Source organism: Triturus cristatus, chromosome 1_2 (assembly GCF_964204655.1).
Source record: "Triturus cristatus chromosome 1_2, aTriCri1.1, whole genome shotgun sequence".
In the NCBI taxonomy this organism is placed as follows: domain Eukaryota; kingdom Metazoa; phylum Chordata; class Amphibia; order Caudata; family Salamandridae; genus Triturus; species Triturus cristatus.
In genome coordinates, this window is record NC_140580.1 from 87,642,826 (window position 1) to 87,667,361 (window position 24,536).

The 24,536-nt window shown below is 48.1% G+C and overlaps 1 protein-coding gene across 1 annotated transcript in view; it reads right to left on the reverse strand.

The window, feature by feature from the left end:
- Positions 1-24,536, reverse strand: part of BTBD16 (BTB domain containing 16) — a 654,256-nt gene that overhangs the window by 298,773 nt on the left and 330,947 nt on the right. The window contains exon 9 of the mRNA XM_085614582.1: positions 17,883-17,952. Coding sequence (XP_085470708.1) covers positions 17,883-17,952 — 70 coding nt within the window. The remainder of the gene's footprint in view (positions 1-17,882; positions 17,953-24,536) is intronic.

Consider the following 24,536-nt stretch of genomic DNA (forward strand, 5'->3'; position numbering starts at 1 on the left):
CACTTCAAACAGTAACACAGTGGAAACACACCACAAAATGAGCCCACAATAGAGTTAGGAAAATAGAGTAATGTTTAATAAACGAAACAAGACCAAAATGACAAACATTCAATAAAATAGAACTGAAGATATTACATTTGAAAGATTTTGGTAAAAATTGTGCCAAAAGGCGTAAACGCCAACGGTGGATATCTGGTCTCGCTAGGACAAAGTCATAAGCTAGGCCAACTGCTATGGAGCATGGGCCGACTACAGGGACCCATATAGGCCCACTGAACAAAGTAACTTAATTCCTGGTTTGCGAGGATCTGCGGCGGAGTTGCATTGCTCAGCCGAAGCAATGCGTCGGTTCCAAGATGCGGCGTGGCTGCGGTGTGAGGCCCTGCTGTGCACAGTCGAAGATCCTGTCGATGATGGCTTGCAATGCAAAGTCCGGAGTCAAGGATGCATTGCGTAGTCAGGGTGATTCATCAGTTCCGGGGAGCTGCGGGGCTGCCATGCGGTGTCCGTCATCGAGGCTGCAGTTCTGATGTGGTGACAGACTGTGATTCCAATACAACACAGCAGCAGTGATGCATTGCTTCTACTCGGGTTTCGCCGTGCAGCAAAGGAGATGCGTCAGTTCCGCTGGATCCACAGAGGCTGGCAGAGCACCTAATGCCCTCTTCCAAGGGTCCAGGACTGGAGTGGCACCACTTGGCAGGGTAGACTCACAGATGGCTGAGTCCAGGTGCAGAAGCAAAGTTGTTGGAGCATTCTGTCCTCGAGGCTCAAGTTAGGAGGCCAGCCAACTAGCCCTTGGAGTCGCTCTGGGTTCAAGCAATGCAGGTCCAGTCCTTCTCAACAGGCAAGAGGGCAGCAGGTCATCACTGCAAGGCAGCAGTCCAGCAGGGCAGCAGTCCAGCAGAATGGCAGTCCAGCAGAGTGGTAGTCCTTCAGAAGTTCAGCAATCCTTCTTCCTGGCAGAGTATCCACAGTTCCAGAAGGGTACTGAGGAGCTGGTGTCTGAGGTCCAGTATGTATTCTCAGTTTTGCCTTTGAAGTGGGGAGAAGTTTCTAGAGGTTTCCCTTTGAAGTCCCTAAGCCTTCTGCATTCCTTATCCTGGCTCCATACTAATTACAGGGGGTATGCAGTCTTTTGTGTGTGGGCAGGACACAGCCTCTTCAAGTGTAAGTGGGACTGTAACCAGCTTTTCCCTCCCATCCTGCCAGTGATGGCCCATCCAGGCCCACCTAAACTCCCTACTGTGTGTGACTGTTGAGGAGGCGTACAAAAAGCTCAAATGTCAGCTACATCTAGTCATGTGACCGAAGTACAGGCTACACGCAATAAAGGGCTAAAGCAGGAAAATTGCAACTTTCTATAAGTATAAACCTAAGGAAGGTTTGGGTCCAAAGTGCACACTAGGAAGGACCACAGTACTTTAGAAAAAAACCAAAACTTTCTAAAACTGGCATTTTCAAAATTGTAATTTAAAGTTTGACTTCACCATAAATTAGTATTTTTTATTGAAATTCCCAAAACACCAAGCATGAACTGATTACCTGCTTCCATTTGGAAATTACAGATTATTAAATGTAATAAGGTAACTATTGGAGAGGTAGACCTTGCAGTAGTGAAAAACTAATGTAAGAGTTTTTTACCACCGGGACAGGTAAAACTTAAAATGACATGTTCTACTTCTTAAACACACTGCACTCTGCCCTCTAGGCTACAAGGCCTACCCTAGGGGTGACATATATGTATTAAAAAGGAAGGTTTGGGGCTGGCAAAAGGTTTACTTTGCCAGGTCCAAATGGAAGATTAAAACTGCATACACAGGCTGCAATGGTAGGCCTGAGACATGTTTAAAGAGCTACTTGAGGGGGGCCAGAATCAGTGTGTAGGCCCACTAGAAGCATTTAATTACAGGCCCTGGGCACATATAGTACCACTTTACTAGGGACTTACATGTAAATTAAATATTTCAATTGGGGATAAGCCAATGACACCATATTTTAGGAAGTGAGCGAACACATGCACTTTAGCACTCGTTAGCAGTGGTAAGGTGTGGGGAAGTCCAAAGGCAAGCAAAAATTAGATCAGAAATAAATGGAGGCTGGAGGCAAAAGGTTTAAGGGAAGACCACCCTAAGGCTGACAGGTCTAACACTGAGTAAGAAAATCAGGGTTGCCATGTGATGGATGGTCTAGGACTCTAACTACCTGCCTGTTCACTGGTGAGCAAGAACTAGGTTTAGTTCCCATAAGTGCCCTTAACAGTGCCAGACAGGGCTTCATTGAACAGCGGTAAGGTCTCAGAAGAAGTAGGCCTAGGTTGAAGAACTTCAGTAAGCACATTTGTTTTAACCTCAAAAGAGGGGGTTTAGATCCAGGACCTTAGCAGCACATCTGATGACTACAGTGAATGGAGCACTCTTTATGGGTGGCGGTCTAAGGGGGAGATCAACTCTGTCTGGGGACCTATCAAGCCCACTGGTCTCTACTAAATCCCTATACAAACTGTGGTAATAATGTGGAGGTAAATTATCACCATCATCTCCAATGTCATCTCCAAGTGGCAGAAAGTGCTGGTTAGAATTGGAACTCAGTGCTGATGGAGAACAGCTCCATGTTAGGCGGAGGGTTTTGTCTGAATCAGATATTATGAGAACCACGTTTGCTGGAGTGGAGACCAAGTGTGACTTTGGTGGGGTCGAGTTAGATTTTGCTTGGGGTCAGCAAAGGGTTCACTTCCAGCACCAGCAATGTCAGGCCTGCCTTCAATGAGAAAGGGACCGGCACAAACCTTGGAGACAGCATAGAAGAAGTGAGCACAGAAGCATGCGTGGGAGCCGAGGTGGGTTCCAGTGCCTCACATGGTGCCAAGAACTTATTCGCTGACAGGAAACCATAGAATACCTCTCCATGGGGCCCAAAGGCATGCCAAAGGGAGCTAGAAGAGTGGCAAGTACTTGCAGCACGACCTACCAGAAGGCCTCCATCTGCTACGGCATTGCTGATGGCCTGGGGAGCTAAGGGCACATAAGGATCAACTGTGGGATCGGCTCCTTACTGGGAATCCAGACGCGAGAATGAGTTGCACAATGGCACAGCCACAACTTCTCTTCAGATGAGAGTGTTGGGATGAGATGTAGTCATGCTCCGCCTTCTTGTGTTCTTGCTTTGATTTGGACCTCGACTTACAGGATGACCTTGACTGCAAAGAGGATCTGCCATGGTATCATTCTCGAGAGTAAGAATTGGTCAACACCCTGGACTTAGATTGGGAGCAGGACCTGCTTCAGCTTCTTTCTATGTTCTGTGAAGTACAGCTTCCCTTCATGGACCTGGATGGCCTTCGGGTGCATTAGGGCACATTCTTCACATGACTTGGAGCCGTGCTTCGATCCTAAACACCAGAGGCACAGCTTGTGAGGGTCCATTACTGATATTTGCTTAGGATGGTCACAGCATGGTGTGAACACTGTGGTCTTTGGTGGTGACATTGTTCCCTTGCACACTGGAATTCAGTTTGAAAAACTTGTCAAACCAACAAAAAAGTAGCAGAGCTCTGGATCCACGTTAGATGACACAGGAACAAATAGGAACTGACCTCTGCCCGCGTGTTGACACTTATATACAGAACTATTCTGTCACTTCAAGGTTGGAACAAGACCCATGTGGAGCATCACCTAGAGGGGCGCAGTTGTATCGCCGTGAAAACCTATATATCTAGTCTGGTGCCTGGGGGATATTCTAAAGATAAGGGATCTGCAGTTACAAGTATTAGTTAGAAAAGGATGTTTTCAGTCACATTAGGGGTGGCAGTTTTGAATCAGAGTTCACCATTATCTGATCTGTCTGACATCAACAACGGTTGGCAGGGGAACAGGCTACTTAACCCCTTGAGTGCCCCGCCCTTTCCACGCCCTGTGTCGGGCGTTTCATTAGCGGGCGGGGCTCATGACGAGATAGTCTCGTCATGGGCACAGCGCAACCGCGGCCCATGACGAGACCATCTCGTCATGGGCACTCAAGAGGTTAATAGTTGCAGCCATCCCATTTGTAGTTTCAATTTTTGCCACTAAAACAACTTTTCAGTGTTTTTGGCAAAATACTAATACAATTATGGGGGAGGCTGATTTTAAGACATCTTGGATCCATAATCAGGCACAAATACACAAAATATGTTAGACTTCAGAATTGCAGAGCTTGCTTTACCTTTCTAACAGCCTGTCTACCCTCCACATTAAGGTTTCACCAAACAGCAAACTGCATTAAGGAGTTACTCAATAAAAAAGCATAAATGGGTCTGACTACTGATATCTGGCTATAAGAATCTATCAACTGAGGATGTATCTACCTTGAGATGTGCGTAGGGGCAATTTCTAAACTCCTCCAGACTTGGGGATTGTGCTTCCATATGAGGTATTGTTGCAAAGTCATCCTGTGCCCTGGGCACCCCCCAACTTTTTGCTGACTGATACTGGTGGTAACTGCCTCTGATTGATCCTGGGCTCTGCCTAACCAAGCCCAGGGCCAGTGCTAGGCTGAAAGAGACACATTAGAATACAGTTAAAACACCTACATAAACTAGGGTACACAATGGCATGGTGGGGTAGCCCTGTGATTGGCATGACCTACATTATAAGCCCCTGGTATTTAATAGGGCAAGGGGATTGAAACTACCTAGAAGTCCCTAGTACCCAAGGTCATGGCAGTTTAGAGGCCAGCAGTTCTTTTTGCACTTGCATGTGTGCACTGCTGAAGCCTGAGGTCAGTTTAAAAGCAGCCCTGGGTGCCAGGACTGCTTTTAAAAAATAAATTGTGCCCAAACTCGACTTTGGTGTTTGGGGCACTTACAAATGGATAACCTACAATGTTATTGCATATTAGGGACCCACAGGGTCTTCCCTAGGTATCCCAGGGGTGGGGGGTCAGGTATTTATAGGGTACACCCTTATAAAATGAGTTTTTATATGCCTGGGTAAAGTGAAATTTCCCATTTCACTCCCCACATTGTGGTAAAGTGCTGCTCAAATTCGACTTTGATGCTAAGAGCACTGTAGAGAGAGGATCTGCAATATTTCTACCAATTCAGAAACCCTAAAGTTTCCCCTAGTGACACATGGGGTGGGGTTCCTGTAGATATAAGACAAGTACTTATAATATATGTTTTTGTAAGTCCTGGTGCTGGAAAAAAGGCCCAAGTCATTTTTCCCATTGCAAATCCCCCGTTACATAGGTTAACATGGTAGGAAGTTATTGACTAATATCTCTTGATGGGAGAGGGATAGAAATGCCATTCAAAGACTCCTCAGAATGGGATTAATAAATAGACTTTCTTGTTTGTAAGTCCAAATTCAGCCTTCCAGTGGTCTGCCCTGATTGGTCAGAGTTAAGTGGATTAGCCAGGCTGCCTTGAAGAGGTGAAAAGAGCCCCTGGGGTCAACCAGCTCTGCTGGCAGGGCAGTGTGCTGTTCCATAGGAATGCCGGGCCAGGGTGAGGAGTCGTAAACTATGTTCTTCAAAGAGGAGAGTAAAGAACAGTGTCAGTTACAACTCTGAACTTCCCACCTTAGGCAGATGGTAGGATTAAAGAAGGTATGAGCAGATGCAGGGGGAAGAGCCTAAGTAAATTAGCAATCCTAGGGGTGTGTTTAGCCAGCTCTTTCCTCCTTGCTGGAAAATCAGACTTTATGGATTTGGAAGATCTGATGCACTCTGGGACAAAATAATGCCTCACTCTACAGGATGTGGTCATATCTTTGAGGAGCTACCCTGCTCCCATTGGTGAGAAGTGACCTCCTGCCCGACCCAGAGAACTTGGAATAGGTATCTGAGAGGGGCAGAGCCCTCCAGATCTTCTTCTTGAAACTTACTGAAGCAAGAAGTGCTCTGTTGAGAAGTTTTGCTGACCTCTGAAGACTGCACCATCTGAAAAAGAGCTAAAGAGTGGACTCCCTGAAAGCTACAGGTTAAAAGAGCTCATTTGGAACATCACTAACTAAATCTACACCTTGGAGAACCATCAGTGCATTTGTAAGGGTTTTGTACCAGTGGATTGTGTGAACTGAAATCCTCAACTTTCAAGGACCATCTTGGAGCTTGCAGACCCTTGGAGTGAGTTTGAGACACTTTGGAACCCCTTGAGGAACTTCAGGAAGAAGTTCAAGAAGTTTGGAGAACTTTGGAGCAACTTTGAAGAAAAGTTCCATAAAGGGGCCGACTCAACCTGGCCAGTCAGGCTGCCTGCCTTTGACCACGAGCCGGCCAAGCCAACCAGGTTCGTCCCGCTAAAAGATCTATGGGTCCAACTTCCAAAGTTTGACCGGGACTAGAAGAAAACTGAAGCCGGCGAACCCTCACCGAATCCGGCTACATGAGGAGCATCGAGAGACCCCGCGAGAAAAAGCTCCAGAAAAGTTTCTAAGTCCGCTCGTAGAAAAGGTGACCGGGAGCAACCGCGAGAGCCAAGCCGTCTGCCTTCCATTGCGTGCCGGCCTGGATTCCTGGGTTGTACCGCTGAAGCGATCTTGAGACATTTTCTAAGTCCGCTCCAGGGAAGTTGACCAGGACCTTGTCACAAGTCAATCCGGCAAACCCTCACCGAATCCGGACTGGCTGAGAGCCTCGAGGGGCCTCGAGGAGAAAAGCTCCAGAAAAGTTTCTAAGTGTGAAGGTAGAAACTGAGACCGGGACTTGCCGCAAGCTGTAGCCGCCCAGGGCTCCATCGCTATCGGCCTGAAACTTTGACTGCCCCGGTCTATCGCGAGCAGGTATCACAATATGGTGCTATAAACATCTAAGTGCTATATTTGATTGAATCTTTGAAAATTCTTATCTCCAGTTCCCTACATTGGATATTTGTCGTTTTGGTGTCATTTTAAAGATAAAAATATTTCCTACTTTCATAAATTGGTGTTGGATTTAATTATGTGTTGTGTCTTAATTATTTACTGAAATGGTGTTTTTAAGTGCTTTACATACCTGTCTTTGAAGTTAAGCCTGTCTGCTCACAGCCACGTTACCAAGGGTTGAGCATAGGAATAATTTTCTAAGGCCTATGCTGAGTCCTATCATGTGTTAGTGGCCTTATTGCCAGTGGCAGACCTACATTTGCCCCTACCAATAACCCACTTTCCAACAGGTATACTCTGCTGATAGTGGATCATCCAATAAAGAAAATACTGTTCAAGTGAAGCATCACGCATCCTCACATACTGGAGTTCCTGCAAGAGCCCATTCTCCAAGTGTTCAGTTGGTAACAAATTATCTGCCTCCCTGTCATGCAAATATGCGCCTCCCAGTGTCATCATCCTCAACTCTCAAAGAATTTGCCAATGAAAATTCTAGGGAATCCATGTCAGAAGCAAAAACATGTTGAGAACTTAGCAAAGGATCCAGGTCCCATAACGTCGTGAAATGAAAACATTTCCTCTTCTTATGATTTTTTGGGCGGTTTTAAGAATCAAGTCATTTATTGGATTTGCCAGACTGGCATCAATGGCACCAAACCCAAATCCAGCATTTTTGACTTCTTAAGTAATATAGAAAAGGATTCTAATGGTGCAAAGGAAGGTGCCAAAGATAGCACTATTTGTAAAAGGAGCCTGGAAGGCTGGAAGGATGAAGGCACTGGTAAGGATACCAGGCCTGGAAGTGCAGACAAGGGCTATAGGATAGTACCATCACCAGAGGGTGCACCAAAGGGGTCAGATTTCTTACTGACAATAGCAGCAATGGCCTACTGGAAAGACTTTATCTGTTCAAAAAAGGCACCGGGAGTAGGAAAACTTACCTCATTTGAAGTACACTACTTCAAAATCTGTACAAGTTCTGAAGATGAAGAATCAAAAGGGCTCCTCACTCATCCATGTCATATCTCGGCCATCGGGCAAAGACGAGCAAGGGTGATTATGTGTTTTTTTATCCCAGAGAACAGCTTTTATTGACAAGCATTTGCAATGCAATAGGTCTCTCATTTGCGAGAGTTTGAGCTATTGCCATTGTAAATGATAATGCCTTTTATTTATGTGTTTACAAAACCTGCAAGCTGTGCGTAAACACCGCTTGCAGGTTTTGTAAACACATAAGTAAAAGGCATTGTAATTTATAATGCCAATAGTTCAAACTCTTGCAAATGCGAGACCTTAAGCACCCGCACTTCAGCTTGGGATATTGAAAGCTAAATCGCCGTGACCGCTTTAGAAGTAAAGAAATAGAAATAACTTTTTGTCTATTTCTTTACTTTTAAAGCAATTGCGGCACCTACGCATTAGCTTTCAACATCCTAAGCTAAAGTGCGGGTGCCATGATTGCTTTAAAGTAAAGAAATAGAACAAAAGCTTTTTTCTATTTCTTTACTTTATAGGGATTGCGGCATCCACACTTTAGCGTAAGATGTTGAAAGCTAAAGCGTGGATGCCCATTGCTACAAAAGTAAACAAATAGAGAAAAATGCAGCCAAGTGCTTTTGCTCTATTTATTTACTTTTGTTACAATGGCGGCACACACACTTTAGCTTTGAACATCTTAAGCTAAAGCGCGGGTGCCGCGATTACTTCACAAGTAAACAAATAGAAACAAAAGTGTGCTTTTTAAAAATGTGTTTACTTTTAAAGCAATCGCTGCACCCACGCTTTAGCTTAAGGTGTTTAAAGCTGACACGCGGGTGCAGCCATTGAAAATAGATAAATATATAAACAGGAAAAAAGAAAGGCATTAAAAATAAATATATATATAAACAGAAAAAAACGGAAGGCATGCGGCCGCGTTTGGCCAGCATATAACGCTGGATAAATCTTTTTTTTAAAGTGTTGAGGGAGAGCGTGTCCTGCTTGTGTCGCATGCAGGAAAAACCTATTTAAGTGCTTGGCGGCTGTAATTAAAGCCTACTGAGTAACAACACATTTAACAGGGGGTGTCCTCATGGGAGGTTACAAGATTAGACAAGGCAGTACTAAGGAGGGACTGCTAAGTTTATTGACCAATGAAAAGCTACAGTTTTCAAAGGACAGCAACAGGAGCCAAGTCAAAATATGGGCGAACAGTGTGGGGAGCTTCAAGTCCATAGCCGAATACAGCATGTCTCGAAGAGACAGCGCAAGCAATGCCTGGGCGAGACTTAAAAAGGGATTTAGTCTCCCTCTTGTAGAGCCTTAAGGTGTTTGAGGGTGCAGAGCTCACAGTACAAAGGAGACGCTATTGGAAATATGCTTTACTAAAGATTGTACCTGTCTATTCGATTTTTCTGCCGTTTCTCCTCCTCAAAAACACAGAATTAAAAATATCATTTAAGAGAGGGAGGAGCCTAGCGCGCAACCAAGATGGCCGCGTAGGCTTACGGCTCTCGAGGGCCTCCGCAACCTCCCACGTCTATCCTGACTTAATCCTGGTTTATTTGACGGGCTTTTGCAGATGAACTTGCGCTGAGGTGCCACCCGTTTTCCAAATTCAGATCGGACGCCGGGAGCCGGAATGGTTGCACTCCGAAGTTTGCGGCCTGCTCTTGCCTTGGTCCCGATCTCGAGCTGGTGAAGTGCCCGGGTACGAAGTGAACAACAGCGGCTGGATGGGCTTGACCTGTCACGGATCCCGCACTTTCACTTTCTTTTTCAAGCTTGTTTTCTGATATCGGCTGAGAGACTTTGGTGTTTCAGAGGGGTGCGGACGGCGGAGTGTCTGGCCTGGCTCTCGGACTCTACAGGGGCTTACTGTCGGCGACGGCTGTGTTTAATTGAATTAGCCACCTGGTTCCCTTTTTCCTGGTGTGGGCGGGTGCCAACCTAGGTGGCCTCCGGACGATGGCGGTGAGACTAGACGGAGACAAGTCGAAACCCAAGTCAACCCGGAGGGGTGCCTATACCCAGGTCAATAATATGGATCGATATGCGCAGGCAAAGGGATCACCTAGTGGCTCGCATAAATCGCCTGAGAGGTCTAAAGAGGTCTCAGACCCATCGTCAGAATTGACTTTGCTGGACGTCATGGGCGCCATTGAGGAGATGAAGACCGCTGTGGGTCAGCAGTTTGATACCCTGGCTCATAAATTGGATGCGGTCCTGATCGATGTGAATTTGGTCAGGGCAGACCTGTCCAAGACTAACGAGCGGGTCGACTCCTTGAGTCAAGCGGCGTCGAGCTTAACTGTGGACGTGGCCGCCCTGCAGACGGAGGTCCGTAGGTTGCGGCTAGCCAGTGACCTGACGGACCGGCGACTTGAGGACTCCGAGAGCAGGGCTAGACGGAACAACGTTCGTATCATTGGAGTGCCGAAAAGATCAGAGGAATCTGCTGCGGATCTTTTTGTGGAGGACCTGGTGACCAATCGTCTCGCGCCCAAGGGACTGAGCAAGTTCTTTGCGGTGGAGCGGGCCCACAGGATTCCGTGTGGTGCGCCCAAAGTGGGTGCTCCCCCGCGGCCTATAATCGCCCGGCTCTTTAACTTTCGGGATAGGGATGCTATCCTTCAGGCGTCGAGGGTGGCCGGGCCGCTGAAGTTTGAGAACTCTAATGTCAGCTTTTACCCGGACTTCACGCAAGCGGTCCAAAAACAACGGCTGGGATTTCTGGGCGTCAAACGGCGCTTGAGGGACATGGAGCTGAAAGATGCGATGTTATTCCCGGCTAGGCTGCGGGTTGAGTTCCGGGGTCACTCACACTTTTTCGACCGGCCGGAGGCGGTTGGAGACTGGTTGGATGCCCTGCCTCGGGGACAAGATCGAGACAGTCGGACGATGGAGAGCGGACGGGATTTGGTGGAGCAGGACTATAACTTGGTTCCTGGTGATGGACTGGACTGGTGACGTTTTGTACCTTGGCTCAACTGGACCCTAGTTTGGCACAATATGCCCTCCAAATGCCCGGGGGTTGTGGGGAGCTTATTGGGGCCCTTTCCTCCTTCTGGGGTTCTTTTTGTGGTATATGTTAGGGCGACAGGCACACTGCGAGTTGGGGCGGCTGTTTGGGCTCATGCAGGGGTGCAGGGAGGGGGGAGTTGTGGTTTGGGGATTGTGGGGGAGGGGGGTTGTTGGGGATTGTTTGTTTGTTTCGCAAGGCAATGTGAAGTTCTCTGCTGACTTATCCGGTTTGTGCTTTCCGGGATGTGGGTATCATGCATGGGAGTGGGATGGGGGGTAGGGGATTGAGAATCCTTTCGTGGAATGTGAATGGACTGGGGGACAGGATCAAGCGCGGGGTGGTGTTGCAGTTTTTGAAACGGATCTCGCCCGACATTGTTTTCCTGCAGGAGACACATTTGATTGGGAACTCCTTCCATGCCCTAAATAGGAGGGGCTATCGCCTTGCAGCTCACTCTGGTTTCACTTCTGGCTCTAGGGGAGTGGGCATTTTGGTTAGGGCCTCTCTCCCCTTGGAGGTGGACGAGGTGCTCCACGATGATAGGGGGCGCTATGTGGCACTGGTGGGGAGATGGGAGGGTAGGACTGTTTCACTCGTTGCTGTGTATGTGCCTCCGGGGTTACAGACGGCTACATTTGCTGATTTGGGGCGTTTGGTCCTGGGACTCCCTGGGGGGGTTCTGGTGTTGGGGGGTGACTTTAACGCTGTTGTCTCCGGGTTGGAGGACCGTCACCCCCCCAGGGATCTCCCTAGGGCTCAGGCCTGGTTGGGTGGCTTTTTGGACACTTTGGGACTTGTAGATTGCTGGAGATTGATGCACCCGGGACAGGCGCAATATACCTTTCACTCGGGGGCCCACGGGAGTCTCTCGAGACTTGATTACATGCTTATGCCGGCGATCCAAGCTGGTATGATTGGGGAGGTGCGTCATTTGGCCCGAGGTATTTCTAACCATTCCCCTATATGGTTGCAATTGAAGGTTGTCCCTGGGGCAGAGGGGAGAGTGGCACCCATTAGCCCCTGGTATATACGTAACCCTAAGATCCGCGCGGAACTGGTCAAGTCCATTGATCACTACTTCAATGATAATGTGGGGTCGGTGTCGTCGGCCGTCTCCCTATGGGAGGCTTATAAAGTGGTGATCAGGGGGCAGGCCTTGTCCCTTATCTCCCATGCTAAGAGGTGCGAGAGAGCAGAGGTGGTTTGCCTGGAAACTGAAATAGCTGAAATGGAGGAGGACTTGGAGCGGGGAGTTACTGATGAGAAATTGCACGTTTTCAGCCTCAAACAATCAGATTATAGAGCGCTAGTCACGGAAGCCGCTAAAGGGATGAGTAGAGAGCAGCAAGGACGACTGTATGATGTGGGGGATAAGGCCGGAAAGTTGATTGCTTGGTTGGATAAGAAGGAGAGAGCGAGCAGGGTGGTGCCCGTTGTGGAGAGAATGGATGGAGTGCGTGTGACTGACCCGGTGGAGATCGTTGACTGCTTCGCGGATTATTTCCGCGGGGTATACTCTCCGGTTTCTGTGCGTTCGGAGGAGGACTCTCATCTGTTGCTTAGAGACATTGCATTGCCAACCCTATCGGAGGCTGATGCAGTGTTGATGGAGGCGAAGTTGTCGTCAGATGAGATCGCCCTGGCCATTCGCTTGATCGCATCGGGTAAGGCTGTGGGTCCTAATGGTCTTCCCATCGAACTATATAAGTTGCGTCCCGATACGATAGCACCGTATCTTCGGGACATGTTTTTCGTGGCACGTGCGGCGGGCTTCCTCCCCCCTGACCAACGCCTCGCCAACATAGTTGTGATACACAAAGAGGGGAAGCCGCGAGATCGCTGCGCCTCCTATAGGCCCATTTCGCTGTTGAACGCAGAACCCAAAATTCTGGCTAAGGTACTGGCTAATCGACTGGTTCGGGTCGTGGGCGACTTGATTCATCAGGATCAGTCCGGTTTCATACCCCATCGGAATACCGCTCTGAATTTGAGGCGGGGGCACGGCGCGCTTGCTAGAGCGGAGTTTATACGTGAGCCGGCCATCTTGGCATCTTTAGATGCTACTATGGCGTTTGACACCTTGGAGTGGCCGTATATTTGGGCCGTGTTGGCGAAATTTGGGTTCGGCCCTGAGTTTATTGGTTGGGTAAAATTACTATATGCTGACCCACTGGCTCAGGTGGTGGTGAATGGTAGGGTGTCGGCTCCCTTCGCACTGGGGAGAGGTACGCGGCAGGGATGTCCGTTGTCACCCCTTCTCTTTGCACTTTCTTTGGAGCCTCTCGCCGCCTGGTTGCGTTGGGAGCCGTTAGATGGACGCCGGAGTTTGAAGACCGTGTCTCCCTTTACGCGGATGACATCCTTCTGTATCTCACCTCTCCCCGACAGTCGCTAATTGTATTGGTGGACGTACTGAATTCCTTTGGTCGCAACTCTGGCCTGGTCATCAACTGGGCCAAGTCCTGTGTTTACGTCCTCTCGGGCAAGGCCCCCCCCCTGCCACGGGATTGCCCCATCCAGATTGCTACACTGGGGCTCAAATATTTGGGAATCTTTATCTCTCTGGATCCCGCGGTCCGCTATGAGCGAAACCTTCTCCCTCCCCTCCAGCGATTAAAGGCCGACGTCGCGAGGTGGCGACGACTTCCGCTCTCGCCGCTCGGACGGGCGGCATTGTTTAAAATGATGTCGCTACCTCGCTTCTTGTATGCTTTGCAAAATACTCTAGATCTCGTGCCGGCCCGTTATTTCCGGGAGGTGGAGGGTCTTCAGCGCCAACTGTTTTGGGACGGGCGGCCGAGGATTGCTCTCGCCAAGTTGACGCTGCCTTGGTACGATGGGGGGGTCGCCCTCCCCGATATTAAACGATACTATTGGGCGTCTCAGTTGGCGGCGGTGAACCACGGGATATACGGTCCTGCCTTGAATCCGGCCTTCGAGATGGATAAATTTCTGCTCCCGGGTGGGGATTATAATAGGGCGCTGTACTCGGTGACCCCGGACACGCGGTTGACAGGACCCACGCAGGTTGCGGTACGTGTGGGGCACGCGGCGAATGCTGCAATGGGGTGGAGGGATCGCTTGACTCGGGCGACGCTGTTGTATGCCTCCGGGTGGCTGGGTTGTTTGTGGAGATCGAAAGGCTTTGAGAAATGGGATATGATTGGTATATGTAAGGTGGGTGATCTTTGGGCGAAGGGGTCTTTCAAAACGTTTGAAATGCTTAAAACTGAATATAAATTAAACGATAGAGAGTACTTCCGGTATGCGCAAGTCTACCATGCGCTGTGTTCGGTTTTTCCGGACGTTGCTGCTATCCCCGAGTATTCCCCACTGGAGGATAGAGTGTTGGATGGCTACGTGCCCGACAGCACTATTTCTCTGATTTATAAGAAACTCATTAATGATCGCGCGGACTTGCTGCTCCGTCTGAGGGAGGCATGGACGGGCGATGGCTTGGAACTGGACGATGAGGACTGGGTATCGGCGGTGGCCTCCCCGAAAGAGGTGGCGATCCTGGCCCGCTTACGATTCGTACAGCTGAAGATCCTTCATAGAGTGTATGTCACGGGGCCCGGTTTGCTGCGTATGGGTTACTGGATGGATGGACTGTGTAAGCGTGGATGTGGCCTGCCGAGTACCTTTCTTCATATCTTATGGGAGTGTTCGGAGGTTGTGCGATTCTGGAATGGTATCCACACCGTAATGGAGGAGGTTACGCACGTCGCTCTGTTGCCAGAGGCTAGGAGGTGTTTGTTGAATGTCTGGGAACCGAATGATTATAATGCGGCACAGACGCAGTGGGTGACTCTGGGGTACATGGTGGCTAAGCGTAACATTGCACAGCTATGGGGCTCCCCGAGGCCGCCCACTATCGAGGTATGGAAGGAGAATATGGACTGGTGTATGTTTAGGGAAAAGACGGTGTATGTGGCGAGAGGCAAGCCAGGGAAATGGACTAAGGTATGGGGTCCATGGAATTTATATCGTGGACGTATCTGCACCCCACCTCTGCCATTAGAGGTCGATATTGCTTTGTCCCCCTAGCCACACATTCTGCGGGATTGTGTGAGGTGTGTTCCATGTTTTGTCTTCCCGTTGCCCCCTACTACCGCTTCCAGACAAGAACTGCTTTGGACACTGTATGTTGTTCCCCGTCCTGGGAAGAGCACGCTGCTATTGCGGACTCCCATTGCCTTGAGTGTGTTTTGTATTTAATAGAAAATGAAACTGTTTTTTCCGATTGCTCCTGGCCTATGGCCACGGCCTGTTATATGGGCTTCCGAACTGCCGGGAGCTTTGCCTCTGATTCATTTGAATGTGTGGCGTCACATTGCGGGCCCTCGGGCTCTATAGCGGTCGGCCTTGGTGGTTGTAGGCCCTTGTCTGTATTTTATCGTGTAATAACGGTTTCTAATAAAAACAAAAAAAACAAACAAAAAAAAATATATCATTTAAAAAATATATTAATCCAGGTATGGGCTTGACATTCTTTTTCATTTTGGTTGTTGTTTAAAGCAGGCATTGGCAGAGCCAACAGGTGTGATTTTAACATAACAATGCATGCAAACAAAAATTATGTTTCCACGTGATTGCATAGTAAATCCAGAGCAACTGGCTTTGTACATGTTATGTAGTGGTGGTAGTACTGGTGTAAGTTTGATGCTGGTGGTACTGGTGGTGTTATTGGTATTTTATAGGTGTAAGTGGTATTGGTGGATGTGCTGGTACTGGAACTGAAGATAGTATTGGTGGTAGTGGTACTGGTGGCAGAAGTGGTATTGGAGGTGCTAATGTATTGGTGGTGATAATTCTGTTACTGTTTAATGACAGAGGCTGCCCCCAGCCTGTTGCTCACCACGGCCAGCTACACAGGGTCAGAGTTAATGAGAAGTGGTGCGTGCTGAACAGATGCTCAGTGGAGGCTATCGGCATCAATCATAGCTGTTTGCTAGAGCCGAATCAGCCCCTAGAGTGACCCCAGGCCACAATTCGCAGATACTTTACTTTTTCTTTGATGTGTTTGCAGGTTCTCCTCTATGGGTGGAGTTTCACCTGATCCTCAAGTGGCGATACTCAATGTTTATGGATATTAATTAAATTCCCCTAATGAAGTAACACAGCACGTGCGGCAGTACCCTCATGACATTTCTACTGACTCATTAGCCGAGTTTACATGTACATTGCTGTTTCATTTGCAATTGTTTCCGTGTTTTCATACACAATGTACTGCTCATGCTATACACTGCTGTGTTTTGTTGTCCTGATGGACCAATTGTAACTGTTGTTCACAAAAAAAAAACTAATAAATATATTTTTTTTTTAAAAGAAGAAACATAGCACTACAGGCTCAGGGACTTTTGTCCACTAAAGAAAATGAAACAGGCAAACTCTTCTCAGTCTAAGATCTCCTGAACTGGTTTCCTTTTTTAGGTCTCGCCTGGCGTAGGCTGTGCAGACATGCGCAGTCTCGCTGGCGAGATTTAATGAGTTAGGGTAGATTTCACTACCGGGGTTTAAGCCCGCCCCTCTTTTCCATTGGCTGGCGTCACCGTTTATGCTAAACGGTGGCCAGCCATTGTGACGTGCAGTTTTCTCTTTTAGAGCCGTCCCAGTTGGACTGGCTTGCTTGGTTTACGTTTGTGGTAAAAGCTTTCTTATCTTTATGGGGCCATGTGTTTCAAACACATGGCCCCATAAAGACAAGAAAGCTTTCGTGAAGGACGAAAGTGAAAGCGGACTGTGCCTTAAAGTGGACGGTGCCTTAGCAGCTCAGCGAGGCAACACAAGTCAGAGCGGAGTGTTTGGACAATTGCCGATCTCACCGTTTAATTTTTGTTTTGATGTTTTGTTTCCAAAGGATCGCTTTTAAAAACCTGCGTTAACATAGCTTGTATTGTCTTTGCCCTTCAGTATAAGTTACTTCCTCTTTGTACTCCATATTGCTGTCCCACCTCAGCTCATCTGTTGCTTACCGTCATCTTTTCCCGTGCACTCGGCGTTTTTTGGTGTACATAAAATTATGCCAGTCATCTGCCTGTTTTTGTCCGTCGCTGCTCATTGGCAGCTATTTCACCCCCCCGCCCACATTCTTTGCTTTCAGACACACTTACTCTTTCGTTGCTTGCTACTGGCCTGCTTGATAATCTGCTTTCACATACATTTTTTTACCATCTTAGATGGGTGAAATAAAATGCACAAACATTGTCGTGATGCTGGGGTCATGTGTGTATTACATCGGAGGCCATCAGTGCTTGTAGTTGGCAAAGAGACAAACCAGACTGTTCATTGCAGGACTGCAGTGGGATCATGACTGCAGCAGCTGTCTGTCCGTGCCGAGGGGTTACCTCTCCTTGGGTGGGCGGAGCCAAGGAAGAGCCGTCGTAGCTGTCCGACTTCGGATCTTGTCTGTCCCTTCCTGTGTGTTACATAGCCTCTACCCCCTTCTCTCTCTCTCTCCACAAACACACACACACACTAACTATCTCTATTTCTCTTTCGCTATTGCGTTCTCTCTCTGTCACACACACTCTCACACTCTCTATTTCTCTTTCGTAATTGCTTTCTCTCTGTCACACACTTTCTCACTCACACACAAACGTGCACCCTTCTTTCTCCTTCCTTCTTTTCTTCTCTCCATTCTCTCAGTTTTCACTTACACACATTCACAGAGCTTATTTCTCTCCATATGTTCCCATACCAGGCGTCACGCACTTTCATGCTTACTTTCCCTCTATATTAAAGAATAGTAAATGTTCCAGCACCCAGGCTAATATGCTGCATTGCTAAATACATATAAGGTCCCAAAGGCGAGACCTATTCATTGCAAATGCTTGTTGGAATTGATTATTGAGCAAAAAGAAATCTTAAATTAAATAATCTATAAAAGTGTTGCTTTATGCGACGTTCTGGGGGGAAGTGATTCCAAAATTATCATCAACCTGATGTGTATTTTTTTCTGGAGGATGTTGTGTTTTGATACGTACACAAAGCACAGGTACAGAACAGTTGCTCTTTCAGCTAAATTTGGAGCTCACCTTATGGCCAGCATAGTAGAACTTGCCAACGTTTGCTGATGATACACAATTCTTCATCGTGATAACACATCTGAAATTCAAATAATGACAGCAGTGTTGGAATATCCACCAAAGGCTGGGGAAGAGACATGCAGCACAGAATGAAGAGATCACCTCATAGCTAGTAGAGAAACCATAGCGAGGTGGGAAAGGTAGGGAAAAGCTCAGAGAAGGGATAGGATTACAGGTCAAGCAGATGATATGGATTTGCATATGGAAGGATCAAATAAGAAGCAGAAGCAATTCAGGCACACGAGAGAGCATCACACCGAGTAGAGAAAAAAACGCACTAAGAAGAGAGCAGCACAAGTGAGGAGAGCATCATAGGTTAGGGACAAACAGAAATACTAGCCAAAGGAGCATAGGAAGCTGGGAGATAAAGTGAGGATCAGAACAAAAGCAGGATCATTGGAGCCTACACATTAAGAACCACAGCCAGATAGAGCTAAAAGAGCCCACCAAGACCCAGAGACTGAGGGGGTTATTTAGAGTTTTGAGGATGCGGGCATCTACAGAAAACAGGGTATTACCCTGTTAACCCTATTTGGAAGGTATACATGGCTATATACTCTAAATGTGGTGAACACGACAGCTGCCTATTTTTGGTGGTTGTCTCGCATTGGCCAAACACTCAATAACTCCTAAATCCTGTTTGTGTGTGAAAAAGGGAAGCAGTGGGCATGCAAATTGATGCACATGATCAGGTTGTTACCCTATGTGGCAACAAAGTAGTATTTCTTTCAACCAACATGGAATACGTTGGAAAGACACCAAAACAAACGGATTAGCGTACATACAACTGGAGTTATACATTTTCAAAGCAATAAAAAATCAGTGCAAAATAATACAGTGAAAATTTAACATTGAGTTCAATGGGAGAAACCGCCAGTGACAATCGGTCACTTGCAGGTCTAGTTGTGTGGCATCCTTGCAGGGTAAAGGTGATGCAAACTACTCTTGGGCTGACCAAACAGTTCAGACGCACTTTGCACCTTCCTACCAGGCTGCATTACACAGCCTGGTCAGGAATGTGCACAGGCTGCCTGTTGTAGTCTGAACTCCAATACATAGCGCTCAGACCAATCACAAAGCTGCATTGCAGCATTGTGATTGGCTCAGGGGAGCTCAGGGGAGCCTGTCTGCCTGGGTACTTCCTGCTGCCGGCCGGAACAGGAATATGAAGGAAACTGGGACGGAGGACGGAGGAGAGGCGGCGGCCAGGTGTCAGAGGTTCTTTTTCATTTTAATTCCTCTTCTCCCCACCCCACCCCAGCACCCCCGTCCGGTGGCAGCCGCTGCTGTTTTACCTGGCCCGTGAAGCCTGGGTGCAGATTTATCATGGCTGTCCCTGATGCTGGACGGAGGAAGCAGGAGAGATGATTTAACTACTGAAACGGTAGTGATGGGGAAAAAGATGCAGAAAGACAGAGTGGTTGCTGACATCGGTGAAGGTTGGATGGAGTTCTCTCTTAATGCAGCATCGAGTAAAGGGGTCAGTTGCAGAACCGGCAACCAACAAGCCGGGGCAGCGGTAAGCAGAGCATAAAGTTACTTCGATGTCCAGTGGTCCAGGGGAACGCGATAGCTGCCTTTAACTTCGCGGAAGGCTAGACTATAATTCCCATGATGCACTAAACCATCTGGATTTGGATTATTCCTCAGAGGGCCTGATGGCCAGTGATTCTTCGGATTTGGAGGGCCATTTTACCTGCAGTTTTTAGGTTACTAGTACCACTAGTCCAGGGTAGCTTGAGGGTTGTTCAGGCTTCCACAGGGGTCCCTCTTTCTGGGGGGACCAATAATTATATTGATGAGGCAGTTCCAAGAATGTTGCCACAGGTGCAGCGTATCCCTCTTTTATTTTAGGCAAGTCTTGGTGTCGCTGGTGTGTGTCCCTTCTTCTGTCCTCTTTGATGCAGGCTGTTCAGTACTAAGGATCTGGTGTCTGAGGGTCTCTTAAATCCTAGATTTAGGGGAGTTAGGGTTGAGGGGGCTAGTAGCCAATGGCAGCTAATCACTGCAGCTAATCCACTCTTGAGGTGACCAGATCTGGGGTGTGGGTCACCTTTTCTACCAAGAATACCTTATTCTGCCACTTTTAAAGGTTGTATCTAATTTTAGAGTACAGACCAGGCTGCTCAACTTGGAAGTATGGCTAGCATCCTGGGGGTAGACACCACCTTGACTAACTAATTTCCCACCTGTCTGGGTGCAAATTCACTAGCCTGCTTGGTGGGGGGAGGTGAGACCTCCTTCCAGCGAAAGCCTTTAGTTCCTGACTCCTGTGAGTGATCACACTGCCTGGAAGGAGGTCAGAATACTGTGTTGGTGGTAGCAGATGTGGGAAGCTTGGGCTGGCCAGCCAGAGCACAGAGAAGCTGGGACAACCAGGTGGGCAACCTCTAAGGTAGTCACCATGCCACATCGCCCTCGAAAAGAGATTCATGTAAGGGGTAAGAAGGCACGTTGTTTGATACCTAACATGACATATTTAGGTGGTTGCATTTTCATTTTTTGTTAAACCATTTTATTGGGTTTTCAATATTCGAAAAGCATTACTTATGTTTATCATACATAAGTCAGGCAAAATATAAAGAGTACAATAATGGTACTGAGGCAGCATTACATGCAATAGTCACAAAACAGGTTCCGTAGGATGTCAATGAAGCGCCTTGGGAAAGGAGGTCTCTCCCCGGGAAAGTGTGTCCTCCTGTGTGTGTACCCAAGAAAAGAAAGATGGGGGATAACCAGCTGCTAACTTGGGGTACAAAACTGAGGTGAGTGACGAGGGGGGCAGGGGGAGGTTGGGTGTGTGATGCTATCTGAGAAGCTGGGGCTACAGAAGGTGGAAGGGAGCACACCTTCATTTTTTATCTCTACTGATGAAGGATAATATCCAGAAACACATGTGTCTAGAGAGTCACAGAACTAACCTGCACCAACATTGGTGAAACGCTTCAGCAATAATTCAAGTAAGCATTTAAAGTGAACTGTATTTACCTTAATGCTAAGGGATGAACTGTGCTGGGAGGTGAACCAGTGTGCTCCCATCCCCCTTCTGTGTGAATAAGCTCTCTTGAGCCATTGAGCTGTCGAGCTTTTGGAGATGCACCTGTGTGCCAGTGAGAGGTACTTAGACCTGAAAGGATTGTGGCAGCTTTCTCAGCAAGCCCAGATTAATTTCATTTTTTATCTGTACTGATGAAGGATAATATTCAGAAACACGTGTGTCTGGAGATTCACAGCACTAACCTGCACCAACTTTGGTGATACACTTCAGCAAGCATTTAAAGTTAACTGGATTTACCATAATGCTAAGGGGTGAACTGTGCTGGGAGGTGAAACAGTGTGCTCACATCCCCCTACTGTTTGAAAAGGCTCCCTTGAGTCATTGAGCTGACAAGCTTTTGGATGTGCACCGGTGCGCCAGTGAAAGGTACTGAGACTGATAGAGTTGTGGGAGCTTTCACAGCAACCTCAGATGAATTTAATTTTTTATCTCTACTGATAAAGGATAATGTCCAGAGACACAAGTGCCTTGAGATTCACCGCATTAACCTGCACCAACTTTGGTGAAACACTTCAGTAAATTCAAGTAAGCATTTAAGGAGAACTGCATTTACCATAATGCGTAGGGGTGAACTGTGCTGGGAGGTGAAGCAGTGTGCTCCCATCCCCCTTCTGTTAGAAAACGCTCCCTTGAGCCATTGAGCTGATGAGCTTTTGGAGATGCACCTGTGTGCCTGTAAGAGATACTGAGACCTGAAAGGATTGTGGCAGCTTTCTCAGCAACGCCAGATGAATTTTGTTTTTTATCTCTACTGATAAAGGATAATATCAAGAAACAAGTGTCTAGAGATTCACAGCACTAACCTGCACCACCTTTGATGAAACACTTCAGCAAATATTCTAGTAAGCATTTAAAGTGAACTACATTTAGCATAATGCTAAGGGCTGAACTGTGCTGGGAGGTGGAGCAGTGTGCTCTCATCCCCCTTCTAGCTGAGGCTACAGGCCTAAGAGAAGGAGAGCGCATAGTGGCACCGCAAGGGGTTACTGGTGTCTAACATACATGTGTGCAGTGAAGGGAGCCTCGAGAGAGCAGGCCTACCTCAGCCCCTAGAGAGGGCGCTCAGTGAGGTGCCCCAGGTGAACCTTGCAACAGCGGGGATGTAGTGTCATTGTCAATTATTTAACGAAAGAGCAGGAGCAACATGGCCATTTCAGGGGAGATGGGGCATCGACGCACTCATCGCACCTCCTTGTTACAGAGCGCATCCTTCTCTGTAGCACCCCAATTAAATACTGCTACTATCTAGGCTGCTAAAGGGGGTCCCGCGGGTGTACGCCAGTGCATTGTGATTCCTCGCTTGGCTAGGAGGAGGGCCAGAGCTGCAAACCATAACTGAACTTTGTGGTGTTTCCTGCGTCGGAAAATACCTACCGGGAAGGCTTCCCAGGAAGAGATATCAGGAAGCTCTGTAACCTCGCTCAATGTAGCATGGATGGCACCTCAATAGTGCTGCAAGGCTAGGTAGGCCCAAAATATGTGTAGGGACGCTGCGCTATAACCACTGGAAATATACCTCAAATGACGGAGGCCCCAAGCCTCCACGGTCCACCGGCAACTGCAACTTAGCCAACGCGACTCGCCGATGATCACTTCCCCAGATAAGGGAGCAAAGTGGAGCATGCAGTTCCTTGAAAAAGGAACGGGGAGGGTTGACTGGAAGGTTCGTAAAGTAATAAAGGAGGCGAGGCAGTAGGACCATCTTTGCAAGAGCAATTTTCCCTATGGGAGCCAGGGCAAGGGTGCTCCAAAATCCAACCAATGAACGTACGGGGGTATGATACTGACGGACACCCAGATAATGAGGTTTCTGCGCATGCTAGACGAGGCAGGAATCAACACTGTGGACCTTCCGCAGGGGGAAGTCAGGGCTAAGAGGATAGACAGAGGATTTTTCCCAATTAACCCTCAGCCTAGCCGCGGTGGACAAGTCCGACAGATTAGCCCGGAGAGGCTCGAGGTCGGCCGAGATGTCCCGCAGATAGAAGTGCAGGTCATCTACTTACAGGGACATAGTGTGGGCCTTGCCCACCAAAGTGATGTCCCAATCCCTTCCCTCCCCCAAAATGCGCACAGTCAAGGTCTTGATCGCCAAGCCAAGCCACGTGCCCCGGGTCACAGGGAAGTGAGCCGAGATGTAGCAGCCCAAATGAACCTGAGAGGTGGGATTCGAGTATAATAACTTTGTGTAGGCCAAGAGCTTGGGCTCCACTCCCATGCGAAGATGCACAGTGAATAAATAGGGCCAGAACAGGGTGTCAAACACCTTGTCCAGGACCAGACAAGCAGCATTAGGAAAAAGGCCCCTCACCCTGGACGTGAAAAAGACACCGAATGTTCCGGGGAAGTGCTCCTGCCAGGGACAAAACCTTTCTGGTCTGGGTGCACGAGCGCAGGAAGGATTTGGGCATAGCGGTCTACTAAGATCTTACCAAGGATCCTGTAGTCCGCTGCCAGGAGGACAATCAGCCTACAGGAAGCCAGCAGGGTTGGGTCCCTATCTGGCTTCAGGATTGCAACCAAGAGAGATTTACGAAGGGAATGAGGGAGCTCACCTCCCCTCAATGATGCCTCGTACATGTCCCCTAGCTGGGGTGCCAGAACAGTGTAAAAGGTACTGTAATATTCTAGAGGCAGGCCATCCAGACCTGGGGTTTTATTGTGTCCAGGATCGCCTGTTTTACATCAGCAGACGTGATATCCCCATCAAGGGAGTTCTTCCCATGAGTAGGAATATGGGGAAGAGTGAGGGTCGTGAGGAAGAGGTCTATTGATTTAGGGGGATCGTTCAAAGGAGCTTTGTACACTTCAGGATAATAGTTGTAGAAGGTCTGCATGATGGCAGTTTGAGAATGGACCATAACACCAGAGAGGGTGACCACTTCAGTGAGAGGGCGAATGTTGGAATCCTGTCAGATCAGCCATGCCTATCCCCCTCCCGATGCACCCTGGCGGGGTATGTCTTGAAGTTCTATCGTCTAAGATCTGCTAACAGCACAGAGTAAGTGGTCCTTGCCTCCGCCAGCTGGGCCGTAGACTTCGGGTTGGCATCCACTGCCTTACTGAGGGTAGCAGGATGGTGCTATGCCACTTGTAGATCCTTTTTAAGCATTCTACGGACTCCCACTATCTGTTGGATGCATGACCTCCTAGTGAGTACCTTAAAAGCATCTCATTCCAGCATTCTAGTGGACACCGTGGTGGAGTTTTCAGAAAACTAGCAACGGATGCTGGTTTCCTGTTCATGGCGAAAAACCTGATCCTCAAGACAGTCACACGGCAATCCCCAAGTGGGGACAGAGGGTGGAAGGGGATGCCACTTAAGGGTTATGAGGTGCGCGTCGTGGTCAGACAGGACCTGACCTAGGTAGTCTGGGTGTTGGACCAGAGGAACGATCGAAGGCGAGCATAAGAAGCAATCAAGGCGCAAATAGAGGCTGTGCGGGATAGAGTGAAATGAGTATAGTTTAGTCATGGGGTGCCGGGATCTCCAGACATCCGCAAGCGACCAATGGTTTATCCAAGCACGGAAGCAATCTGTCTGT